Source organism: Bombina bombina, chromosome 1, assembly GCF_027579735.1.
Source record: "Bombina bombina isolate aBomBom1 chromosome 1, aBomBom1.pri, whole genome shotgun sequence".
In the NCBI taxonomy this organism is placed as follows: domain Eukaryota; kingdom Metazoa; phylum Chordata; class Amphibia; order Anura; family Bombinatoridae; genus Bombina; species Bombina bombina.
This window is the reverse complement of record NC_069499.1, coordinates 1,351,465,067-1,351,485,405: the sequence shown is the minus strand read 5'-3', so window position 1 is coordinate 1,351,485,405 and position 20,339 is coordinate 1,351,465,067. Positions and strand designations below refer to the sequence as shown.

The 20,339-nt window shown below is 41.9% G+C and overlaps 1 protein-coding gene across 1 annotated transcript in view; it reads right to left on the bottom strand.

The window, feature by feature from the left end:
* ASH1L (ASH1 like histone lysine methyltransferase) overlaps positions 1 to 20,339 on the bottom strand; it is a 505,039-nt gene that overhangs the window by 54,537 nt on the left and 430,163 nt on the right. The window contains exon 25 of the mRNA XM_053703215.1: positions 9,789 to 9,951. Within this exon, the coding sequence (XP_053559190.1) occupies positions 9,789 to 9,951 (163 nt within the window). The remainder of the gene's footprint in view (positions 1 to 9,788; positions 9,952 to 20,339) is intronic.

The following is a 20,339-nucleotide window of genomic DNA, read 5'->3' as shown; positions in this document are numbered from 1 at the left end:
CCAATTTGAAGATGGTCTCCAATTAGAAGAAGAGGCCTTAGGGGAAGGAGAGGTTTTTTTGTTCTCTACTCTGATGAAAGGAACGAAAACGATTAGGAACCTTAAATTTACTGTTAGACTTTTTATCTTGGGGTAGAAAAACTCCCTTCCCCCCAGTGATAGTGGAAATAATAGAATCCAATTGAGAACCAAATAAATTCTTACCCTGGAAAGATAGAGATAGTAATCTAGATTTAGACACCATGTCAGCATTCCAAGATTTAAGCCATAAACCTCTTCTGGCTAAAATAGCTAAAGACATAGATTTAACATTGATCTTAATAACGTCAAATTTTGCAAATGAAATGATTAGCATGTTAAAGCAAAAGAACAATGCTAGACATATCAGAATCTTCTATCTGACAAGCTAAACTGTCCAACCAAAAATTTGAAGCAGCCGCCACATCAGCCATAGAAATGGCAGGTCTAAGAATATAGCCAGAATGTAAATACGTTTTACTGAGATAAGATTCAATCTTCCTGTCTAAACGATCCTTAAAAGAAGTACTATCTTCCATAGGGATAGTAGTATGTTTAGCAAGAGTGGAAATAGCCACATCAACTTTAGGGACTTTTCCACAAAACTCTAAATTAGCCACAGGTAAAGGATACGACTTCTTAAACCTAGAAGAAGGGTTAAAAGAAGAACCAGGTTTATTTCTTTAGTAATCATATCATATATAGCATCTGGAATAGGAAAAACCTAAGGAGTAACCGCAGGAGGTTTAAAAACAGTATTTAAATGTTAACTGGCTTTGTTAACAAGAGGACTAGACTCTTTAATACCTAAAGTAACCAAAACTTCCTTCAATAAAGAACGAATATATTCAATCTTAAACAGATAGGAAGATTTGTGAATTTCAGTGTCTGATTCAGGATCCTCTGAACCAGAGAGATCCTCATCAGCAGAGGATACTTCAGTATGTTGTCAGTCAAAACGAGTTTCATCAGAATTATGAGAAGCTTTAAAAGACCTTTTACGTTTATTTGAAGGCAGAATAGCAGACATAGCCTTTTCTATAGCTGCAGCAATATAATTATTTACATCTGCAGGAATATCAGGTACATTAGACGTTGAAGGAACAACAGACAATGTATTTGTACTAATAGAAACATTATCAGCATGCAACAGCTTATCATGACAAATGCCACATAATTGAGTTTAAGAAATAACATCAGCTTGTTTACAACAAACACACTTAGCTTTGGTAGAACTGTGTTCAGGCAGCATGGTTCCTACAGTAACATCATAGGCAGGATCAGTCTGAGACATCTTGCAAAATGTAAAAAGAAAAAAATTAACATTTAAAAAAAATATCCAATTTCCTCATATAGCAGTTTCAGGAATGGGAAAAAATACTTATGTTAAAAAAATATGCAAAAAGGAAAGCATCATAGCTCTCTATAATATAAAGAGAGCAAGAAGCATTAAAGGAAGAGGGGTAATATAAAAAAAAATGTTGGCGCTAAGTATGACGCATGAAACAAAAGGAAGTGAAAACTTTTGGCGCCAAAGTTAATACCAGGAAATGACGCAATAACAGACACAATCTCGCGCCAAAAAAAAAGATGCAGGAAAGGACGAGACTTGCGTCAGAACCAGATTCATACTCCGAGAAGGAGCAGAATGTCTAAACACAGGCCTGATCCTGGACAGAGCCTGTACAAAAGACTGTATATCAGGGAGCTTAGTGAGTGTTTTGTGTAACAACACGGATAGCGCCGAAATCTGTCCCCTTAAGGAACTTGCGGCAAGTCCCTTCTCCAAACTATCCTGGAGGAAGGAAAGAATTCTGGATACCCTGACCTTATGCCAGGAATATCCACAAGATTCATACTAGAGTAAGTAGATCCTCCACACCTTATGATAAATGCGTCGGGTGACCAGCTTTCTGGCTTGAATGAGAGTATCTATCACCCTCTCAGAAAATCCTCTTCTGGCTAAGACTAGGCGTTCAATCACCATGCAGTCAGCCTTAGAGAATCTAGATTCTGATGCACAAAGGGATCCTGTACCATCAGATCCCTGAAACAGGGTAACCTCCAAGATGACATCCCCACTAGATCCGGAAACCACTTCCTCCGTGGCCATGACGGAGCAATCAGAATAGTTGACACTTGCTCCTGTTTGATGCGTGCCATTACACGAGGTAGAAGTAGTAAGGGAGGAAATATGTAAACTAGGTTGAAGCCCCAAGGCACTGCTAAGCCCGTATCTGGGTAGCTTGAAGCTGAGTCTGAATGCCATGAGATCCCCCAACTGTTGCAAATCTCCCTAGAGCGTTGAAGATCGCCCAAAGTTCCAGGATGTTGATCGGGAGAAGAGACTCCTTCCGATACCTCCTGCCCTGTGCCTTCCTGGCACCCAAAACTGCCTCCTAACCGGAGAGACTCGTGTCCGTAGTCACAATCTCCTAAGATGGTCTGAGGAAGGATGTCCCCTGGGACAGCTGGTCTGGACGGAGCCACCAAGAGAGAGATTCCCTCGACCCGTTGTCCAGAGAGATCAGATGGGATAGGTCTGAATGATCGCCGTTCCACTGCCTCAGCATGCATAGCTGAAGAGGCCTCAGATGAAATCTGGCAAATGGAATGACATCTATAATGGATACCATGAGCCCAATCACTTCCATGCACCGGGCCACTGATGGCCTTGGGGAGGATTGAAGGGCAAGACAAGTTTGCAACAACTCTGATCTGTAAGGAATATTTTTATGGCTATGGAGTCGATTATTGTGCCCAGGAATTCCACTCTTGTACTGGGGACCAGAGAACTCTTTCCTGAGTTTATCTTCCAACCATGAGATGAGGAGGAGAAGGGCTCTCGAATATTCCTCTGCTACCCGATAGGATGGAGCCTGAACCAGGATGTCGTCCAGATAAGAGGCTACTGCTATTCCTCTGGATCTCGCCACCGCGAGTAGAGCTCCCAGAACCTTTGTGAAGATTCTTGGAGCAGTAGCCAGCCGAAGGGAAGAGCTACAAACTGTAAGTGCTGATCCAGAAAGGTCGAATCTTAAGAACCTGAAGTGATCCTTGTGTATTGGCACATGAAGGTAAGCGTCCAAGTCTACCGTAGTCATAAACTGACCCTCTTGAACTAGGGGCAGTATAGACATTATCGTCTCCATTTTGAACGATGGAACCGTCACAAACATGTTTAAACACTTGAGGTCCAGAATTGGGTGAAACGTGCCCTTCTTTGGGACCACAAAAAGGTTTGAATAGTACCCTAAACCCTTTTCTGCTAGGGGTACCGATACAATTACACCTAGAGAGGAGAGATCCCTCCCACACTCTAGAAAAGCATCTTGTTTCTCTGGTTTTGTCAATAGATTTGACAAGAGGAATCTGCCCCTGGGCGGATGAGTTTTGAAACCTATCCTGTACCCCTGGGCAACAACTTCCAGGACCCAAGGATCCTGTACGTCTCTCATCCATGCCTCTGCAAAAAGAGATAGTCTGCCCCCTATGAGATCCAGAGATGGATAGGGGGCTGCCCCTTCATGACGATTTTGTCTCAGCGGGCTTCTTGCGCTGCTTGGTTTTATTCCAAGACTGAGAAGGCTTCCAAGATCCCTTGGACTGCTCGGGCTTCGCGGCAGGCTGCTGTAGTTGGGACTTGTCCGAATGAAAGGGACGAAAATTAGAACCCTTAGGTTAATTCTTCTTATCCTGCGGTAGAAAGGCACCCTTGCCCCCGATGACCGTGGATATGAAAGAGTCCAGGCCTGGACCAAATAGAATCTTTCCCTGAAATGGAAAAGAAAGCAATCTAGATTTGGACGTCATGTCAGCAGACCACAACTTCCACCACAGGGCCCTCCGGGCCAGAACAGAAAGGCCTGATGTCTTGGCATTCAAGCAAATAATCTGCATATTAGCATCACAAATAAACAAATTAGCAACCCTCAGGGCCCTAATTCTTTCCTGCATCTCCTTGAGGGGAGTCTCCACCTCAACAATTCCTGACACCACTAGGTAGCGGCTCCCGCCATCGCAGCGACAGGTTGAAAAACGAACCCCGTGTGTTGAAACATCTTTCTTAACAGGGTCTCTAATTTCTTATCCATGGGTTCCTTAAACCAGCGGGATAGGGTGTGCTTAGCGAGCGTGGAGATAGCTCCGTCTACCTTAGGAACAGATCCCACAACTCTAGCTGAGAGTCTGGAACCGGAAACAACTTTTTGAACAAAGAAGACGGGGAAAAAGACGATACAAGTGTCTCGCATTCGTTCTTAATAATATTCGCCATCTTTATGGGAACTGGGAAAGTCTGGGGCACTACCCTGTCCTCATAAACCTTATCGATCTTAGGAATAGAAGGTTCCACCCACCGGTAACTTGGGTTCCGGAACCTCTAGAGTAGTCAACACTTCTTTTAATAAAAAGCGTAAATTCTCCATCCTAAACTTAAAGTCTGGTATCTCCACAGCCGGAGGTTTAGAGGCCACAGATTCCGACCCAGAGAGAGAGGCCTCCGAAGTATTGGAATCCTCTGCATCAGCAGATAATCTAGTCTCAGATACATCCAACGGAGTAGATGACCCCTGGGAAGGATAGCAATGTTTAATGTTTCGCTTGCGCTTAGCCTGGCGACGTAAAGCACTAAAGAACGCAGACTCCGCCGTTTGCAACTATTCAGCAAAATCAGGCGGCAACATGGCCCCTCCTGCAGGAGGATTAGAAGTGCACTGGGAAGCTGCATGTGTAATCGGAGATGAATGTTGGGAACGCACCTCGCAGGATGGAGAGCCCTTAGTGGTGGGCTCAGTGATACTAAACATTTTATTTCTTTTAGATAACACTACTTTATCGAGGCATGTGGAACATAGTTGTGCAGGCGGTATACTAAGGCCTCCTCACTCGCTGATGAAAGGCAAAGAATGACTGAGGGATGAGGGGAGTGGGGGAGGTATTTAGGCCTTTGGCTGGGTAGTCTTTGCCTCATCCTGGTGGCCAGGTTCTTTATTTCCCACAAGTAATGAATAAAGCCGTGGACTCTCCTCGTATTAGATGGAAATCATACTTTTGCATCAGCAAGGCCACTCTCAAAGGGAAATCAGAAAAAAAACTGGATACTCAAGATGTGGTATTCAAGCCGTTATAAAGAAAATGGAAGAATCAGGAGGTCAAGGACAAAAAAAGGACAGGAAGGCCAAGAAACTTTCAAGATCTAATGAGAAGTTTCTCACAGTTTTTCTTTGAGAGACCAGAAAAAGTCCAGCAAGGACCTGGCTCTGCATCTTACAGCTTAATCAGGATGCCAAGTTAACCCTTTTACAGTCGGAAGAAGTTTGATCAGAAATGGTCTTTGTGGAAGGGTAGCAGCCAAGAAACCACTTTTCCGGAAGGGGAAAAGGCTAAAATATGCTAAAGCTCACAAAGACTTGAATGAAAATCAATGGAGTATTATGGAGTGACTAATCCAAGTTTGACATTTTTGGGTCCAATCATTGTTGACAATATGTGAGAAGAAGAGTTGGAGAGAAATGGAAGAATGAGTGCTTGCAACTTTTAGTGAAACATGAAGGGTCTGTCCTGGTTTGGGCTGCATTTCTGCCAGTGGTGTTGGCGATATTGTCCAAATTTATGGGAATATGAAGGCATAAAAGTACAGACAATTTTTAATTCATCATTCCTTCTGGAAATCGGCCAATTGGGAATGGTTTTATTTTTCACCATAACAATCTCAAGCACACTGCTAATGCAGTGAAATCTGAACAGCTGATAAAACACTGACAGTCATGGACTGGCTTCCACAGAGTCCAGATCTGAATATTATAGAGGCAGTATGGGATCACCCTAAGAGTAATGGGTAAACCAGACGTGGACTCCATGCACACTTGCCCTTAGAGAGATACAACTGCACATCACTGACGAGGCCCATAGGAGGCCGAAATGATCGTCTGGGGTTGTTGCTTCCCTTGTTCAGAGAAGAATTGCCTGGTATTTCGGCGCTGGACTGTCATTGGGCAGGGTCAGACTGATATACTTCAGGATATTTTTTCTCTGTGAAGGGGCATGGTGTGCAAAAAGAACTGACACCCTGAGGAATTCAATAAAAATGAACATGCATGGAAGTTATTACAGCTCCTGTTCTATCTCATGGAGTGCTGTTCTCTCTCTCTTTTAATTTTTATGCAAATTATTCTTGGGTCACCCTAAGAGTAATGGGTCAACCAGATGTGGACTCCATGCACACTTGCCCTTAGAGAGATACAACTGCACCTCACTGACGAGGCCCATAGGAGGCCGAAACGATCGTCTGGGGTTGTTGCTTCCCTTGTCCAGAGAAGAATTGCCTGGTATTTCGGCGCTGGACTGTCATTGGGCAGGGTCAGACTGATATGCTTCAGGATATTTTTTCTCTGTGAAGGGGCATGGTGTGCAAAAAGAACTGGCATCCTGAGGAATTCAATAAAAATTAACATGCATGGAAGTTATTCCAGCTTCTGTTCTATCTCATGGAGTGCTGTTCTCTCTCTCTCTTTTGAAAGAAATAAAAGACAACCTAATTCTAAAGAAGAACTCTGGTAAGTGCTGATAGAAGCCTAGTTTACTATACCAGAAGAATACTTCAGAAAACTTCAGGACAGTCTCCCCAAAAGAGTTCAAGATGTGCTTAATGCCAAGGGAGGTCATTTTAAAAATGTTATTACATATTTTTTATGTGACAACACTGAAGAAATTACGCTTTGATACAATGTAAAGTAGTGAGTGTACAGCCTGTATAACAGTGTAAAGTTGCTGTCCCCTCAAAGTAACTCAACACACAGCCAATAATGTCTAAACCTTTGGAAACAAAAGTGAGTACACCCCTAAGTGGAAATTTCCAAATTGGACCCAATTAGCCATTTTCCCTCCCCAGTGTCATGTGACTCGCTAGTGTTACAAGGTCTCAGGTGTGAATGGGGAGCAGGAGTGTTAAATTTGGTGTTACCGCTCTCACAATCTCTCATACTGGTCACTGGAAGTTCAACATGGCACCTCATGGCAAAGAACTGTCAGCGGATCTGAAAAAAAGAATTGTTGCTCTACATAAAGATGGCCTAGGCTATAAGAAGATTGCCAAGACCCTGAAACTGAGCTGCAGCATGGTGGGCAAGACCATACAGCACATGCTCAGCGTCATATCCAGAGGTTGTCTTTGGTAAATAAACGTATGAGTGCTGCCAGCATTGCTGCAGCGGTTGAAGGGGTGAGGGGTCAGCCTGTCAGTGCTCAGACCATACGCCGCACACTGCGTCAAATTGGTCTGCATGGCTTCCCAGAAGGAAGTCTCTTCTAAAGATGATGCACAAGAAAGCCTGCAAACAGTTTGCTGAAGACAAGCAGACTAAGGACATGGATTAATGCAACCACGTCCTGTGGTCCAATGAGACCAAGATAAACTTATTTGGTTCAGATGGTATCAAGCGTGTGTGTCGGCAACCAGGTGAGGAGTAAAGAGACAAGTGTGTCTTGCCTACAGTCAAGCATGGTGGTGGGAGTGTCATGGTCTCGGCCTGCATGAGTGCTGCTGGCACTGTGGAGCTACAGTTCATTGAGGGAACCATGAATGCCAGCATGTACTGTGACATACTGAAGCAGAGCATGATCCTCTCCCTTCGGAAACTGGGCCGCAAGGCAGTATTCCAACATGATAACGACCAAAAACACACCTTCAAGACGACCACTGCCTTGCTAAAGAAGCTGAGGGTAAAGGTGATGGACTGGCCAAGCATGTCTCAAGACCTAAATCCTATTGAGCATCTGTGGGGCATCCTTAAACAGAAGGTAGGGGAGCACAAGATCTCTAACATTCACCAGCTCTGTGATGTCGTCATGGAAGAGGACTCCAGTGACAACCTGTGAAGCTCTGGTGAACTCCCAAGAGGGTTAAGGCAGTGCTGGAAAATAATGGTGGCCACACAAAATATAGACACTTTGGGCCCAATTTGGACATTTCCACTTAGGGGTGTACTCACTTTTGTTGCCAACGGTTTAGACATTAAAGGCTGTGTGTTGAGTTATTTTGAGGGAACAGCAAATTTACACTGTTATACAGGCTGTACACTCACTACTTTACATTGTAGCAAAGTGTCATTTCTTTGGTGTTGTCACATGAAAAAGATATAATAAAATATTTAGAAAAATGTGAGGGGTGTACTCACTTTTGTGAGATACTATATATATATATATATATATATATATATATATATATATATATATATATATATATATATATATATATATATACATACATACATACATGCACACACACACACACACATACATATACACACACATTTATATTTATAAATACATACATATATATACGTTGATTGGAGTAGCCGTGTTAGTCCAGAGATTTAGATATCAAAATAACAAGAGTATAGCATTGAGCAATGATACTTTTTTATTGGACTAACAATACATTTATAAGTTGACAAGCTTTCGGTTCCTTTTTCAAGTCTGAAGCAATACTGACCAATGCAATGGAATTATATATATACACACGCACACACACATTCTATGGATTATTTAGAATATTTTACAGTATGCTTAATTTGAAATAATTTTTTCAATTAATTTCATGAATTAATAATCATTTTCATAATATATGCAAACGGTCGGTGTCTCAAATCATCGCCACACCATCACCTATGCACATTTCATCTCCCTTACTTGCAAGGGACTTTCTCAGGGCCCTGATGAAGTCTCTTGTCAGTAAGGGGGATGAAAAGAGCGTAGGCAATGGCGTTTTGATGATGTTAAACACCAACAGTTTGCAGATACTGTACATGACCGCTGTTAAATTTACGGAAACCAGCTGATTATAAAAGAGATGATGTAAATAATCCCTGTGAAAGGCATATGTAAGTCTCATATAATCGGGCTTTAGACAACTCCATCTATACAGAGCACTGCAGCTTCCGGAACCGGATCTTACAGAGTGTGGTAAGCGATTAATACTCTGAACTGAATGTGTATTTAAACCTGTCCTGGATGTTTACATACTAACACGGATGAACAAGTTTCTCCTGTTTGGCGATACTCTAATGCAATGTTTCATTAATCCACTCATTGGAAAGTAATGACACTTGACCAACCAGATATGGCATTGAAAGCTAGCCTCTAGGGACAGTGTATCAACTAAATGGTGGTGAAATACATTTGTACCATTTCAATATATGTTGTTGTATGTTATCCAGTTGCAATATATGTTGCCCTGCTTGAAACTACATAGATCCTTAAAATAAGACATGATAACAAGTCCCTTCTAATGTATTGGGGGTTATTGTAGTTTTCCTTGAAGGGCTTTCAATAATTAACGTGAGTTGACTAATGTGCAGGTTTAAGACTACTTTGTGAAAAAGAATTCCCTGCTTAAAACTTGATAGATACTCAGATACCTTGGTAACAGATCCCTTCTAAAATTTGTTTGGGTTACCCAATGGTAGAGGTGTTGTAGATTTCCTTAAAAGGACCTTCCAAAATTACTTTAGGGTGGTAAATGAGATTAGGCTTGTATTAACAAATATCTGCAATTTAGGAGACGTCTCCATAAGTATTTTAATATTAGGTCAATAATCTTTCTTGACTATGATATTTGAGATATCTGACTAAATTAATTTTGAGTGCTAGCCAAAAAGACTGAAGAAGTGTGCAATAAAGTTTGTTTGAAGGGTCTGCGCCACACAAATTGTGTGTACATTCTTAAATGCATCTAAATTAAAAATATAAGCTCCTTTCAATTAACTTACCGAAAAGTCCCTCTTTGGTGTTAGCTTCTTGGGGAAGTGGTCAAATGCATAACTTTTGGTGCAGACTGGGAATCTGTTACGGTGGATCTTGTAAAATAGGTGTGCAGATTTATCCAGGCGGTAATCACAGATATAAACATCCTGCTCCTTCACACCCTTTGGCCCCCCAAAAAAAAAAAAAAAAAAAAAAAAAAAAAAAGTTACTCAAAAGACATGCAAAGGCAACACCAGATACATACAAGGAGTCAATGTATCAGTATGTTTGTGTATCTTTATGTATGAGACTCAAATCTAATGACACTGACATTAAATCCCCATGAGCACCCCAGTTTTCTCTGATTTGATCCATGGGAAATGTATGTCTGTGTGATTTAAATGTGTAACATGCCTCAAATCTATACTAGGTCACCCAAATGGCCAGACAGTCCAGTGGAAGGTAAGCGAATCAGAATAAATGAATTAAAAGAAAGAAAAATTAAAAAACATAATTTATGCTTAACTCTCATTGTGTTGACGATCCATTACTCATGGGAATTATTCTTCCCTGCCACTAGATGGAATCAAAGATTCCTAAACCCCAAGAACTCTATAAAACCCCTCCCAACTTACTGGTAAACTAGCCTGACGTATAGCTAAGCAAAAAGGTAGGAAAAGTAATAAGAGCAAAATAACAGCAGCAAGGGAAAAAAGATGTGAGCAAAAATAAACCAACACCACAATGAAAGAAATTAATTAAATTATGTTTTCTTTCAAACAGGTGGTGAGAGTCCACTATCCATAAATCCTGGGAACTAATACCCAAGCATTGGAGTCCACAAGTAAATGAGAAATAAGGGGGAATAAAACAAAAAAAAATGTTCACAGTGAAAAAAAATCCACAACCCAAATAGAATCCTAAGAATATATGACGGTGTGTGTATGTATATATCCATCCAAACAAACGGCTTGCACTCTCTGGAATTTTTTTAAAGGTGTTTAATCAAACATGTGGTGTTTCAGGGTCTTTGCCCATTCCTTTGTCTCAGGAAGGGGCAAAGACCCTGAAACGTCACAAGTTTGATTAAACACCTTTAAAAAATTCCAACTGATCTGGTAGAACGGCAATAATCTGTTTAGGTGGAGGCAGTCCCACCTTATGGATCAAAAGCTTTAACCAAGAAGCCAAAGAAACATCAGAAGCTTTCTGGGTCTTCCTGGAACCGGAAAAGTGAACATCTGAAATCCTTAGAAGCATCTACAAAGAACTTTGAAGTTCTTACAACATCCAAGTCATGAAGAAGCCTCTCTGAAGAACTCTTAGAATTATGACTAAGAAGCGACAACAATTTCCTGATATTATCCAAAGACACAATCTTAGATAAAAAAAAAGTTATATTTTGTCCTCAAAACTTCCTTATCCTTATGGAAAATAAGATAAGGAGAATCACATGAAAGACCAAACAATGCAGAGGCTCTAATAGCAGAAGAGATAGCCAAAAGAAACAAAACTTTCCAAGAAACAAAGCTTAATATCTACCTTATACATAGGCTCAAAAAGGAGCCTAAAAAACTTTCAATACCAAATAAAGATTAAATAGAGGAAATAGCTTAATTACCAGTTTAATTCTAGCCAAAACATAAACAAAACCATGAACCCCAGGAAGATTAGCAATCTTCTTATAGACCAAAAATGAGTAGAAAATCTGACCTTTCAAAGAGGTGGCAGATAAACCCTTATCTAAACCAACTTGCAAAAATTGCAAAATCCTAGGAATTTTGAAAGAATGCCAGGAAACACCATGATCCATATTCCTAGACATTAGGGCCCTGCAGACCTTATGATACATATTCCTAGTCATAGGCTTGCAGGCCTGTAACAAAGTATAAATAACAGAATCAGAAAAAACTCTATGCCTGCGAACTAACTGGTCAATCTCTGTGCCATCAATCTTAGAGATTTGAGATACTGATGGAAAAACTAACCTTGAGCTAGAAGGTCCGTACAGAGAGGAAGTGAAAAGAGGCCAACTGGACATCTGAACCAGAAATCCATACTAAACCCTGCAAGGCCAAGCCATAGCAATCAGGATTACAGATAATTTCTCTTGCCTGATCTTGATAATAATCACTATGGAAAGAAGAACCTGAGGAGAAAACCCCCCAAAGGCTAGCCTAAACGACCATGGAGCTACCAGAGCATCCACATTCTCTGCCTGAGGCTCACTGGACTTCGGATAGTATCTAGGAAAGTATTCAAGACACTTCCTTCATAGACTATGATAATTGATGTAAGCCATTGCCAAAACATTGTCTGCCTTGAAACGGAGATAAGACTCCTTTTCAAACAGAGGCCAAATCTAAAGTGCTTTGAAAATTGCATGGATTTCTAGAGCATGAATTGGAAACCAAAACCCTTGTGTTCTCTGAGACCCCCAGATGGCCCCCCAACCTGAAAGACTTGCATCTGTAATGATCACAGTCCAAATAGGACAAACAAAAGAAGCTCCCTGCATAATAAGCTAAACATTCAGCCACCAAGACAGGGACTGTCTTGTTTTGTGATCTAGATAAATAATTTGAAACAACTAAGTATGATCTCTGCATTGCTGAAGCATACAAAGCTGATGAGGCCTCAAGTGAAAATGAGCAAATGGAAATGGCATTAGATGCAGCAACCATGAGACCTAATACTTCCATGCAAAGAGCGAAAGAGGAAAAGAAAGACTGGAGGTTTTGTCAAGCTGACACCTGCTTCAACCTTCTTTGATCTATTAAAAAGAGACTCATGGAAACAATCTTTCTTAAACCCTAGAAAAACAACTCTTCTCAGAGATATCAAAGAACCCTTTGGAAAATTGATTCTCGAACCATGTTGCTGAAAAAACAACAAACTGTTATGTGAGAGTCTGCTAAATGTAAAGATGGAGCTTGAACCAAGGTATTGTCCAGGTAAAGAAACACTGCAATACCCTGAGTTCTGATCCGAGACAAAATATTCTGGGAGCTGTAGCAAGACCAAATGGTAGAGCACCAAAGTGCTTGTCTAGAAAGACAAACCTTAGAAACAGATAATGTTCCCTGTGAATTGGAATAGGAAGGAAAACATCCTTTACATCTATTGTAGACATAAAATGAACTTGCTGAACAAAAGGCAGAATAGTCCGAATAGTTTCCATTTTGAAAGTAGGAACTCTGAGAAACTTGTTCAGAGCTTTTAGGTCCAAAGCTGGTCTGAAAGTTCCATCCTTCTTTGGAACAACGAAGAGATTTGAATAAAATCCCATCCCCTGTTCCAACAGAGGAATAGGATCAATCACTCGCATAGATTCTACATCTGAAACTGAATGAAAATATGCCTAAGCCTTTGAAGGATTTTTTGCAACATTGGACAGAATACACCTTCCTCTGGGAAGCCTTGTTCTGAAATGTATCTGATAACCCTAAGAAACAATACTAAGAACCCAGGGATCCTGAACTCACTAAAAACACAGGAATACCTACCACAGCCTCTAAATCAAGGGCTGTATCTCCATGCAGACTTGAATGAGGGAGAAGATTTGAACTGCTTAGACTTGTTCCAGTTTGTCAGAGAAACTTTGTTTCTTAGAGGTACTTAGTAGTTGGATTTCTGTCCCCTGTTCTAACTAAAGGGGAAAAAAAACAACGATTATTAACTTTGGATTTACCTTTGGACACTTGTCCTAAAGAAAGATTTTGTGCAACACAGCCCCCTGCCCGCGCACAGCCAATAATGTGCGACCAGGAGCTGTCAATCTCCCCAATCGGACGAGACTGGGGAAATTATCCACCTAAGAGGTAGCGAAGAGGATCAGAAGCGGCCTAATGACCGCTGCTTGATAAATACTGACTGCAGGTTCTCTTGTGAGAACCTGCAGTCGTAATGCGGCGAACGGCTTGGAAAATTCAAGCCCTTAGAATTAATCCTAATAATGTCTTTAACAGCATCACAAATGAAAGCCTTAAAACATGTAAGCAATTTTTTAAAAGGTTAAAAAAAATCTTCACTAGCAGAATCATCAGAAAACTGCTGACAAAGCCTATTTAACCAAATGGAAGATGCAGCCACACCAGGAATAGAAACTGCTGGCTTAAAAATGTAGCCTGCTTGCTGAAAAGCCCACATATGGAAGGATTCTAACTCTGTAACTAAAGGGTCTTAAAGGGATAGTTCACCCAAAAATGTTCTCCCATTTAAATTGTCCTCAATGGTCCATTTTATCTGTTGGAGTGTATTAAATTGTTTACAAGTAGCTCCTTTACCCATATTTTGGCCTTTGAAATATCTGATTTAGCTTGTGATATCCCAACCTATAGTGAAAGTTTTCATACTAGAGTCTCAGCTATTGAAAAGCCTAATAAACACAGCCAGCAGAATAAATGACACTCCAATTAGTAGTGCAGGATAGTTAAGTAATAAAATGATAATGTTCCATTGTTCTCTCTATGTATTGAGCTTCAGTTTTCCAGACAAATATAAGATAAGGAAGCAAATGTGTGTACACAAAGTGATAACATAATGAGAACTGATATTACCTGAAGCTCAACCCATTCTAATAGGACATGGTTTAAAAGCACAAAACCAGCTACTTCATATACACAAATAAACCTGAAAATGCAATTTCTCACACATTTTATACTCTGCAGCTGGTATAACAATGCATTGAATATACATAAATATAAAAACAAAATTTATGCTTACCTGATAAATGTATTTCTCTTGTGGTGTATCCAGTCCACGGATCATCCATTACTTGTGGGATATTCTCCTTCCCAACAGGAAGTTGCAAGAGGATCACCCACAGCAGAGCTGCTATATAGCTCCTCCCCTAACTGCCATATCCAGTCATTCGACCGAAACAAGCCGACAAAAGGAGAAACCATAGGGTGCAGTGGTGACTGTAGTTTAAATTAAAATTTAGACCTGCCTTAAAAGGACAGGGCGGGCCGTGGACTGGATACACCACAAGAGAAATAAATTTATCAGGTAAGCATAAATTGTGTTTTCTCTTGTAAGGTGTATCCAGTCCACGGATCATCCATTACTTGTGGGATACCAATACCAAAGCTAAAATACACGGATGAAGGGAGGGACAAGGCAGGAACTTAAATGGAAGGAACCACTGCCTGTAGAACCTTTCTCCCAAAAATAGCCTCCGAAGAAACAAAAGTATCAAATTTGTAGAATTTTGAAAAGGTGTGAAGCGAAGACCAAGTCACCGCCTTGCAAATCTGTTCAACAGAAGCCTCATTTTTAAAGGCCCCGGTGGAAGCCACAGCTCTGGTAGAATGAGCTGTAATCCTTTCAGGAGGCTGCTGTCCAGCAGTCTCATAGGCTAAGCGTATTACGCTACGAAGCCAAAAAGAAAGAGAAGTTGCAGAAGCCTTTTGACCTCTCCTCTGTCCAGAGTAAACAACAAACAGGGAAGATGTTTGACGAAAATCTTTAGTAGCTTTTAAATAAAACTTCGGACTACGTCCAGATTATATAAAAGACGTTCCTTCTTTGAAGAAGGATTAGGACAAAATGATGGAACAACAATCTCTTGATTGATATTCTTGTTAGAAACTACCTTAGGTAAAAACCCAGGTTTTGTACGCAGAACTACTTTATCTGTATGGAAAATCAGATAAGGAGAATCACATTGTAAGGCAGATAACTCGGATACTATGCGAGCCGAGGAAATAGCCATAAAAAACAGAACTTTCCAAGATAAAAGTTTGACATCTATGGAATGAAGAGGTTCAAACGGAACCCCTTGAAGAACTTTAAGAACCAAGTTTAAGCTCCATGGGGGAGCAACAGGTTTAAACACAGGCTTAATTCTAACCAAAGCCTGACAAAAAGCCTGAACGTCTGGAACTTCTGCCAGACGCTTGTGCAAAAGAATAGACAGAGCAGAAATCTGTCCCTTTAAAGAACTAGCTGATAATCCTATTTCCAAACCCTCTTGGAGAAAAGACAATATCCTAGGAATCCTAACCTTACTCCATGAGTAATTCTTGGATTCACACCAATAAAGATATTTACGCCATATCTTATGGTAGATTTTCCTGGTGACAGGCTTTCGTGCCTGTATTAAGGTATCAATAACTGACTCGGAGAAGCCACGCTTTGATAAAATCAAGCGTTCAATCTCCAGGCAGTCAGTCTCAGAGAAATTAGATTTGGATGATTGAAAGGACCTTGTAGTAGAAGGTCTTGTCTCAGAGGCAGAGTCCATGGTGGAAAGGATGACATGTCCACTAGGTCTGCATACCAGGTCCTGCGTGGCCACGCAGGCGTTATTAAGATCACCGATGCTCTCTCCTGTTTGATTTTGGCAATCAGTCGAGGGAGCAGAGGAAACGGTGGAAACACATAAGCCAGGCTGAAGAACCAAGGAGCTGCTAGAGCATCTATCAGCGTCGTCTCTGGGTCCCTGGACCTGGATCCGTAACAAGGAAGCTTGGCTTTCTGGCGAGACGCCATGAGATCCAGTTCTGGTTTGCCCCAACGATGAATCAATTGAGCAAACACCTCCGGATGGAGTTCCCACTCCCCCGGATGAAAAGTCTGACGACTTAGAAAATCCGCCTCCCAGTTCTCTACACCTGGGATATGGATTGCTGACAGGTGGCAAGAGTGAGTCTCTGCCCAGCAAATTATCTTGGAGACTTCTAACATCGCAAGGGAACTCCTGGTTCCCCCTTGATGGTTGATGTAAGCCACAGTCCTGATGTTGTCCGACTGAAATCTGATGAACCTCAGGGTTGCTAACTGAGGCCAAGCTAGAAGAGCATTGAATATTGCTCTTAATTCCAGAATATTTATTGGAAGGAGCTTCTCCTCCTGAGTCCACGATCCCTGAGCCTTCAGGGAGTTCCAGACTGCACCCCAACCTAGAAGGCTGGCATCTGTCGTTACAATTGTCCAATCTGGCCTGCGAAAGGTCATACCTTTGAACAGGTGGACTCGAGATAGCCACCAGAGAAGAGAATCTCTGGTCTCTTGATCCAGATTTAGTAGAGGGGACAAATCTGTGTAATCCCCATTCCACTGACTGAGCATGCATAGGTGCAGCAGTCTGAGATGTAGGCGCGCAAACGGTACTATGTCCATTGCCGTTACCATTATGCCGATTACTTCCATGCACTGAGCCACCGAAGGGCGCGGAATAGAATGGAGAATACGGCAAGAATTTAGAAGTTTTGATAACCTGGACTCCGTCAGGTAAATTTTCATTTCTACAGAATCTATCAGAGTCCCTAGGAAGGAAACTCTTGTGAGTGGGGATAGAGAACTCTTTCCCTCGTTCACTTTCCACCCATGCGACCTCAGAAATGCCAGAACTATGTCCGTATGGGACTTGGCAATTTGGAAGTTAGACGCCTGTATCAGGATGTCGTCTAGATAAGGGGCCACTGCTATGCCCCGCGGCCTTAGGACCGCCAGAAGCGACCCCAGAACCTTTGTAAAAATTCTTGGGGCTGTAGCTAACCCGAAGGGAAGAGCCACAAACTGGTATTGCCTGTCCAGAAAGGCAAACCTTAAGAACCGATGATGATTTTTGTGAATCGGAATGTGAAGGTAAGCATCCTTTAAATCCACTGTGGTCATGTACTAACCCTCTTGGATCATAGGTAGGATGGTCCGAATAGTTTCCATTTTGAAAGATGGAACTCTGAGGAATTTGTTTAAGATCTTTAGATCCAAGATTGGTCTGAAGGTTCCCTCTTTTTTGGGAACCACAAACAGATTTGAATAAAATCCCTGTCCCTGTTCCATCTGTGGAACTGGATGGATCACTCCCATAACTAGGAGTTCTTGCACACAGCGTAAGAATGCCTCTTTCTTTATCTGGTTTACAGATAATCTCGAAAGGTGAAATCTCCCTTGTGGGGGGGGGGAGCTTTGAAGTCCAGAAGATATCCCTAAAATACAATCTCCAACACCCAGGGATCCTGAACATCTCTTGCCCACGCCTGGGCAAAGAGAAAATGTCTGCCCCCTACTAGATCTGTTACCGGATAGGGGGCCGTTCCTTCATGCTGTCTTAGAGGCAGCAGCAGGCTTTCTGGCCTGCTTGCCTTTGTTCCAGGACTGGTTAGATTTCCAGGCCGGCTTGGACTGAGCAAAAGTTCCTTCTTGTTTTGTAGCAGAGGAAGTTGATGCTGCACCTGCCTTGAAGTTTCGAAAGGCACGAAAATTAGACTGTTTGGCCCTTGATTTGGACCTGTCCTGAGGAAGGGCATGACCCTTACCTCCAGTAATGTCAGCAATAATTTCCTTCAAACCAGACCCGAATAGGGTCTGCCCCTTGAAGGGAATATTAAGTAATTTAGACTTTGAAGTCACATCAGCTGACCAAGATTTAAGCCATAGCGCCCTACGCGCCTGGATGGCGAATCCAGAATTCTTAGCCGTTAGTTTAGTCAAATGAACAATGGCATCAGAAACAAAAGAATTAGCTAGCTTAAGTGTTCTAAGCTTGTCAAGTATTTCAGTCAATGGAGTAGCTGTCTGAAAGGCCTCTTCCAGAGACTCAAACCAGAATTCCGCAGCAGCAGTGACAGGAGCAATGCATGCAAGGGGCTGCAGGATAAAACCTTGTTGAATAAACATTTTCTTAAGGTAACCCTCTAATTTTTTATCCATTGGATCTGAAAAAGCACAACTGTCCTCGACCGGGATAGTAGTACGCTTTGCTAAAGTAGAAACTGCTCCCTCCACCTTAGGGACCGTCTGCCATAAGTCCCGAGTGGTGGCGTCTATAGGAAACATTTTTCTAAAAATAGGAGGGGGGGGGGGAAACGGCACACCGGGTCTGTCCCACTCCTTAGTAATAATTTCTGTAAACCTTTTAGGTATTGGAAAAACATCAGTACACACCGGCACTGCATAGTATTTATCCAGTCTACACAATTTCTCTGGCACTGCAATTGTGTCACAGTCATTCAGATCAGCTAAAACCTCTCTAAGCAATACCCGGAGGTCCTCAAGCTTAAATTTAAATGTAGAAATAACAGAATCAGGTTTCCCTGAGTCAGATATGTCCCCCACAGACTGAAGCTCTCCTTCCTCAGCTTCTGCATATTGTGACGCAGTATCAGACATGGGCCTTAAAGCGTCTGCATGCTCTGTATTACGCCTAACCCCAGAGCTATCTCGCTTTCCTCTGAATTCAGGCAGTCTGGCTAATACCGCTGACAGGGTATTATCCATGATCGCCGCCATGTCCTGCAAAGTAATCGCTATGGGCGTCCTTGATGTACTTGGCGCCATGTTAGCGTGAGTCCCTTGAGCGGGAGTCAAAGGGTCTGACACGTGGGGAGAGTTAGTCGGCATAACTTCCCCCTCGTCAGAATCCTCTGGTGATAATTCTTTTAAAGATAAAAGCTGATCTTTATTGTTTAAAGTGAAATCAATACATTTAGTACACATTCTCCTATGGGGTTCCACCACGGCTTTTAAACATAATGAACAAGGAGTTTCCTCTATGTCAGACATGTTTGTACAGACTAGCAATGAGACTAGCAAGCTTGGAAAACACTTTAAATCAAGTTAACAAGCAATATAAAAACATAATTTATGCTTACCTGATAAATTTATTTCTCTTGTAGTGTATCCAGTCCACGGATCATCCATTACTTATGGGATATTCTCCTTCCCAACAGGAAGTTGCAAGAGGATCACCCACTGCAGAGCTGCTATATAGCTCCTCCCCTCACTGCCATATCCAGTCATTCGACCGAAACAAGACGAGAAAGGAGAAACCATAGGGTGCAGTGGTGACTGTAGTTTAATTAAAATTTAGACCTGCCTTAAAAGGACAGGGCGGGCCGTGGACTGGATACACTACAAGAGAAATACATTTATCAGGTAAGCATAAATTATGTTTTCTCTTGTTAAGTGTATCCAGTCCACGGATGATCCATTACTTATGGGATACCAATACCAAAGCTAAAGTACACGGATGATGGGAGGGACAAGGGAGGATTAAATGGAAGTAACCACTGCCTGAAGAACCTTTCTCCCAAAAACAGCCTCCGAAGAAGCAAAAGTATCAAATTTGTAAACTTTTGAAAAGGTGTGAAGCGAAGACCAAGTCGCAGCCTTGCAAATCTGTTCAACAGAGGCCTCATTTTTAAAGGCCCAGGTGGAAGCCACAGCTCTAGTAGAATGAGCTGTAATCCTTTCAGGGGGCTGCTGTCCAGCAGTCTCATAGGCTAAGCGAATTATGCTCCGAAGCCAAAAGGAAAACAGAATTTATGTTTACCTGATAAATTACTTTCTCCAACGGTGTGTCCGGTCCACGGCGTCATCCTTACTTGTGGGATATTCTCTTCCCCAACAGGAAATGGCAAGAGCCCAGCAAAGCTGGTCACATGATCCCTCCTAGGCTCCGCCTTCCCCAGTCATTCGACCGACGTAAAGGAGGAATATTTGCATAGGAGAAATCATATGATACCGTGGTGACTGTAGTTAAAGAAAATAAATCATCAGACCTGATTAAAAAACCAGGGCGGGCCGTGGACCGGACACACCGTTGGAGAAAGTAATTTATCAGGTAA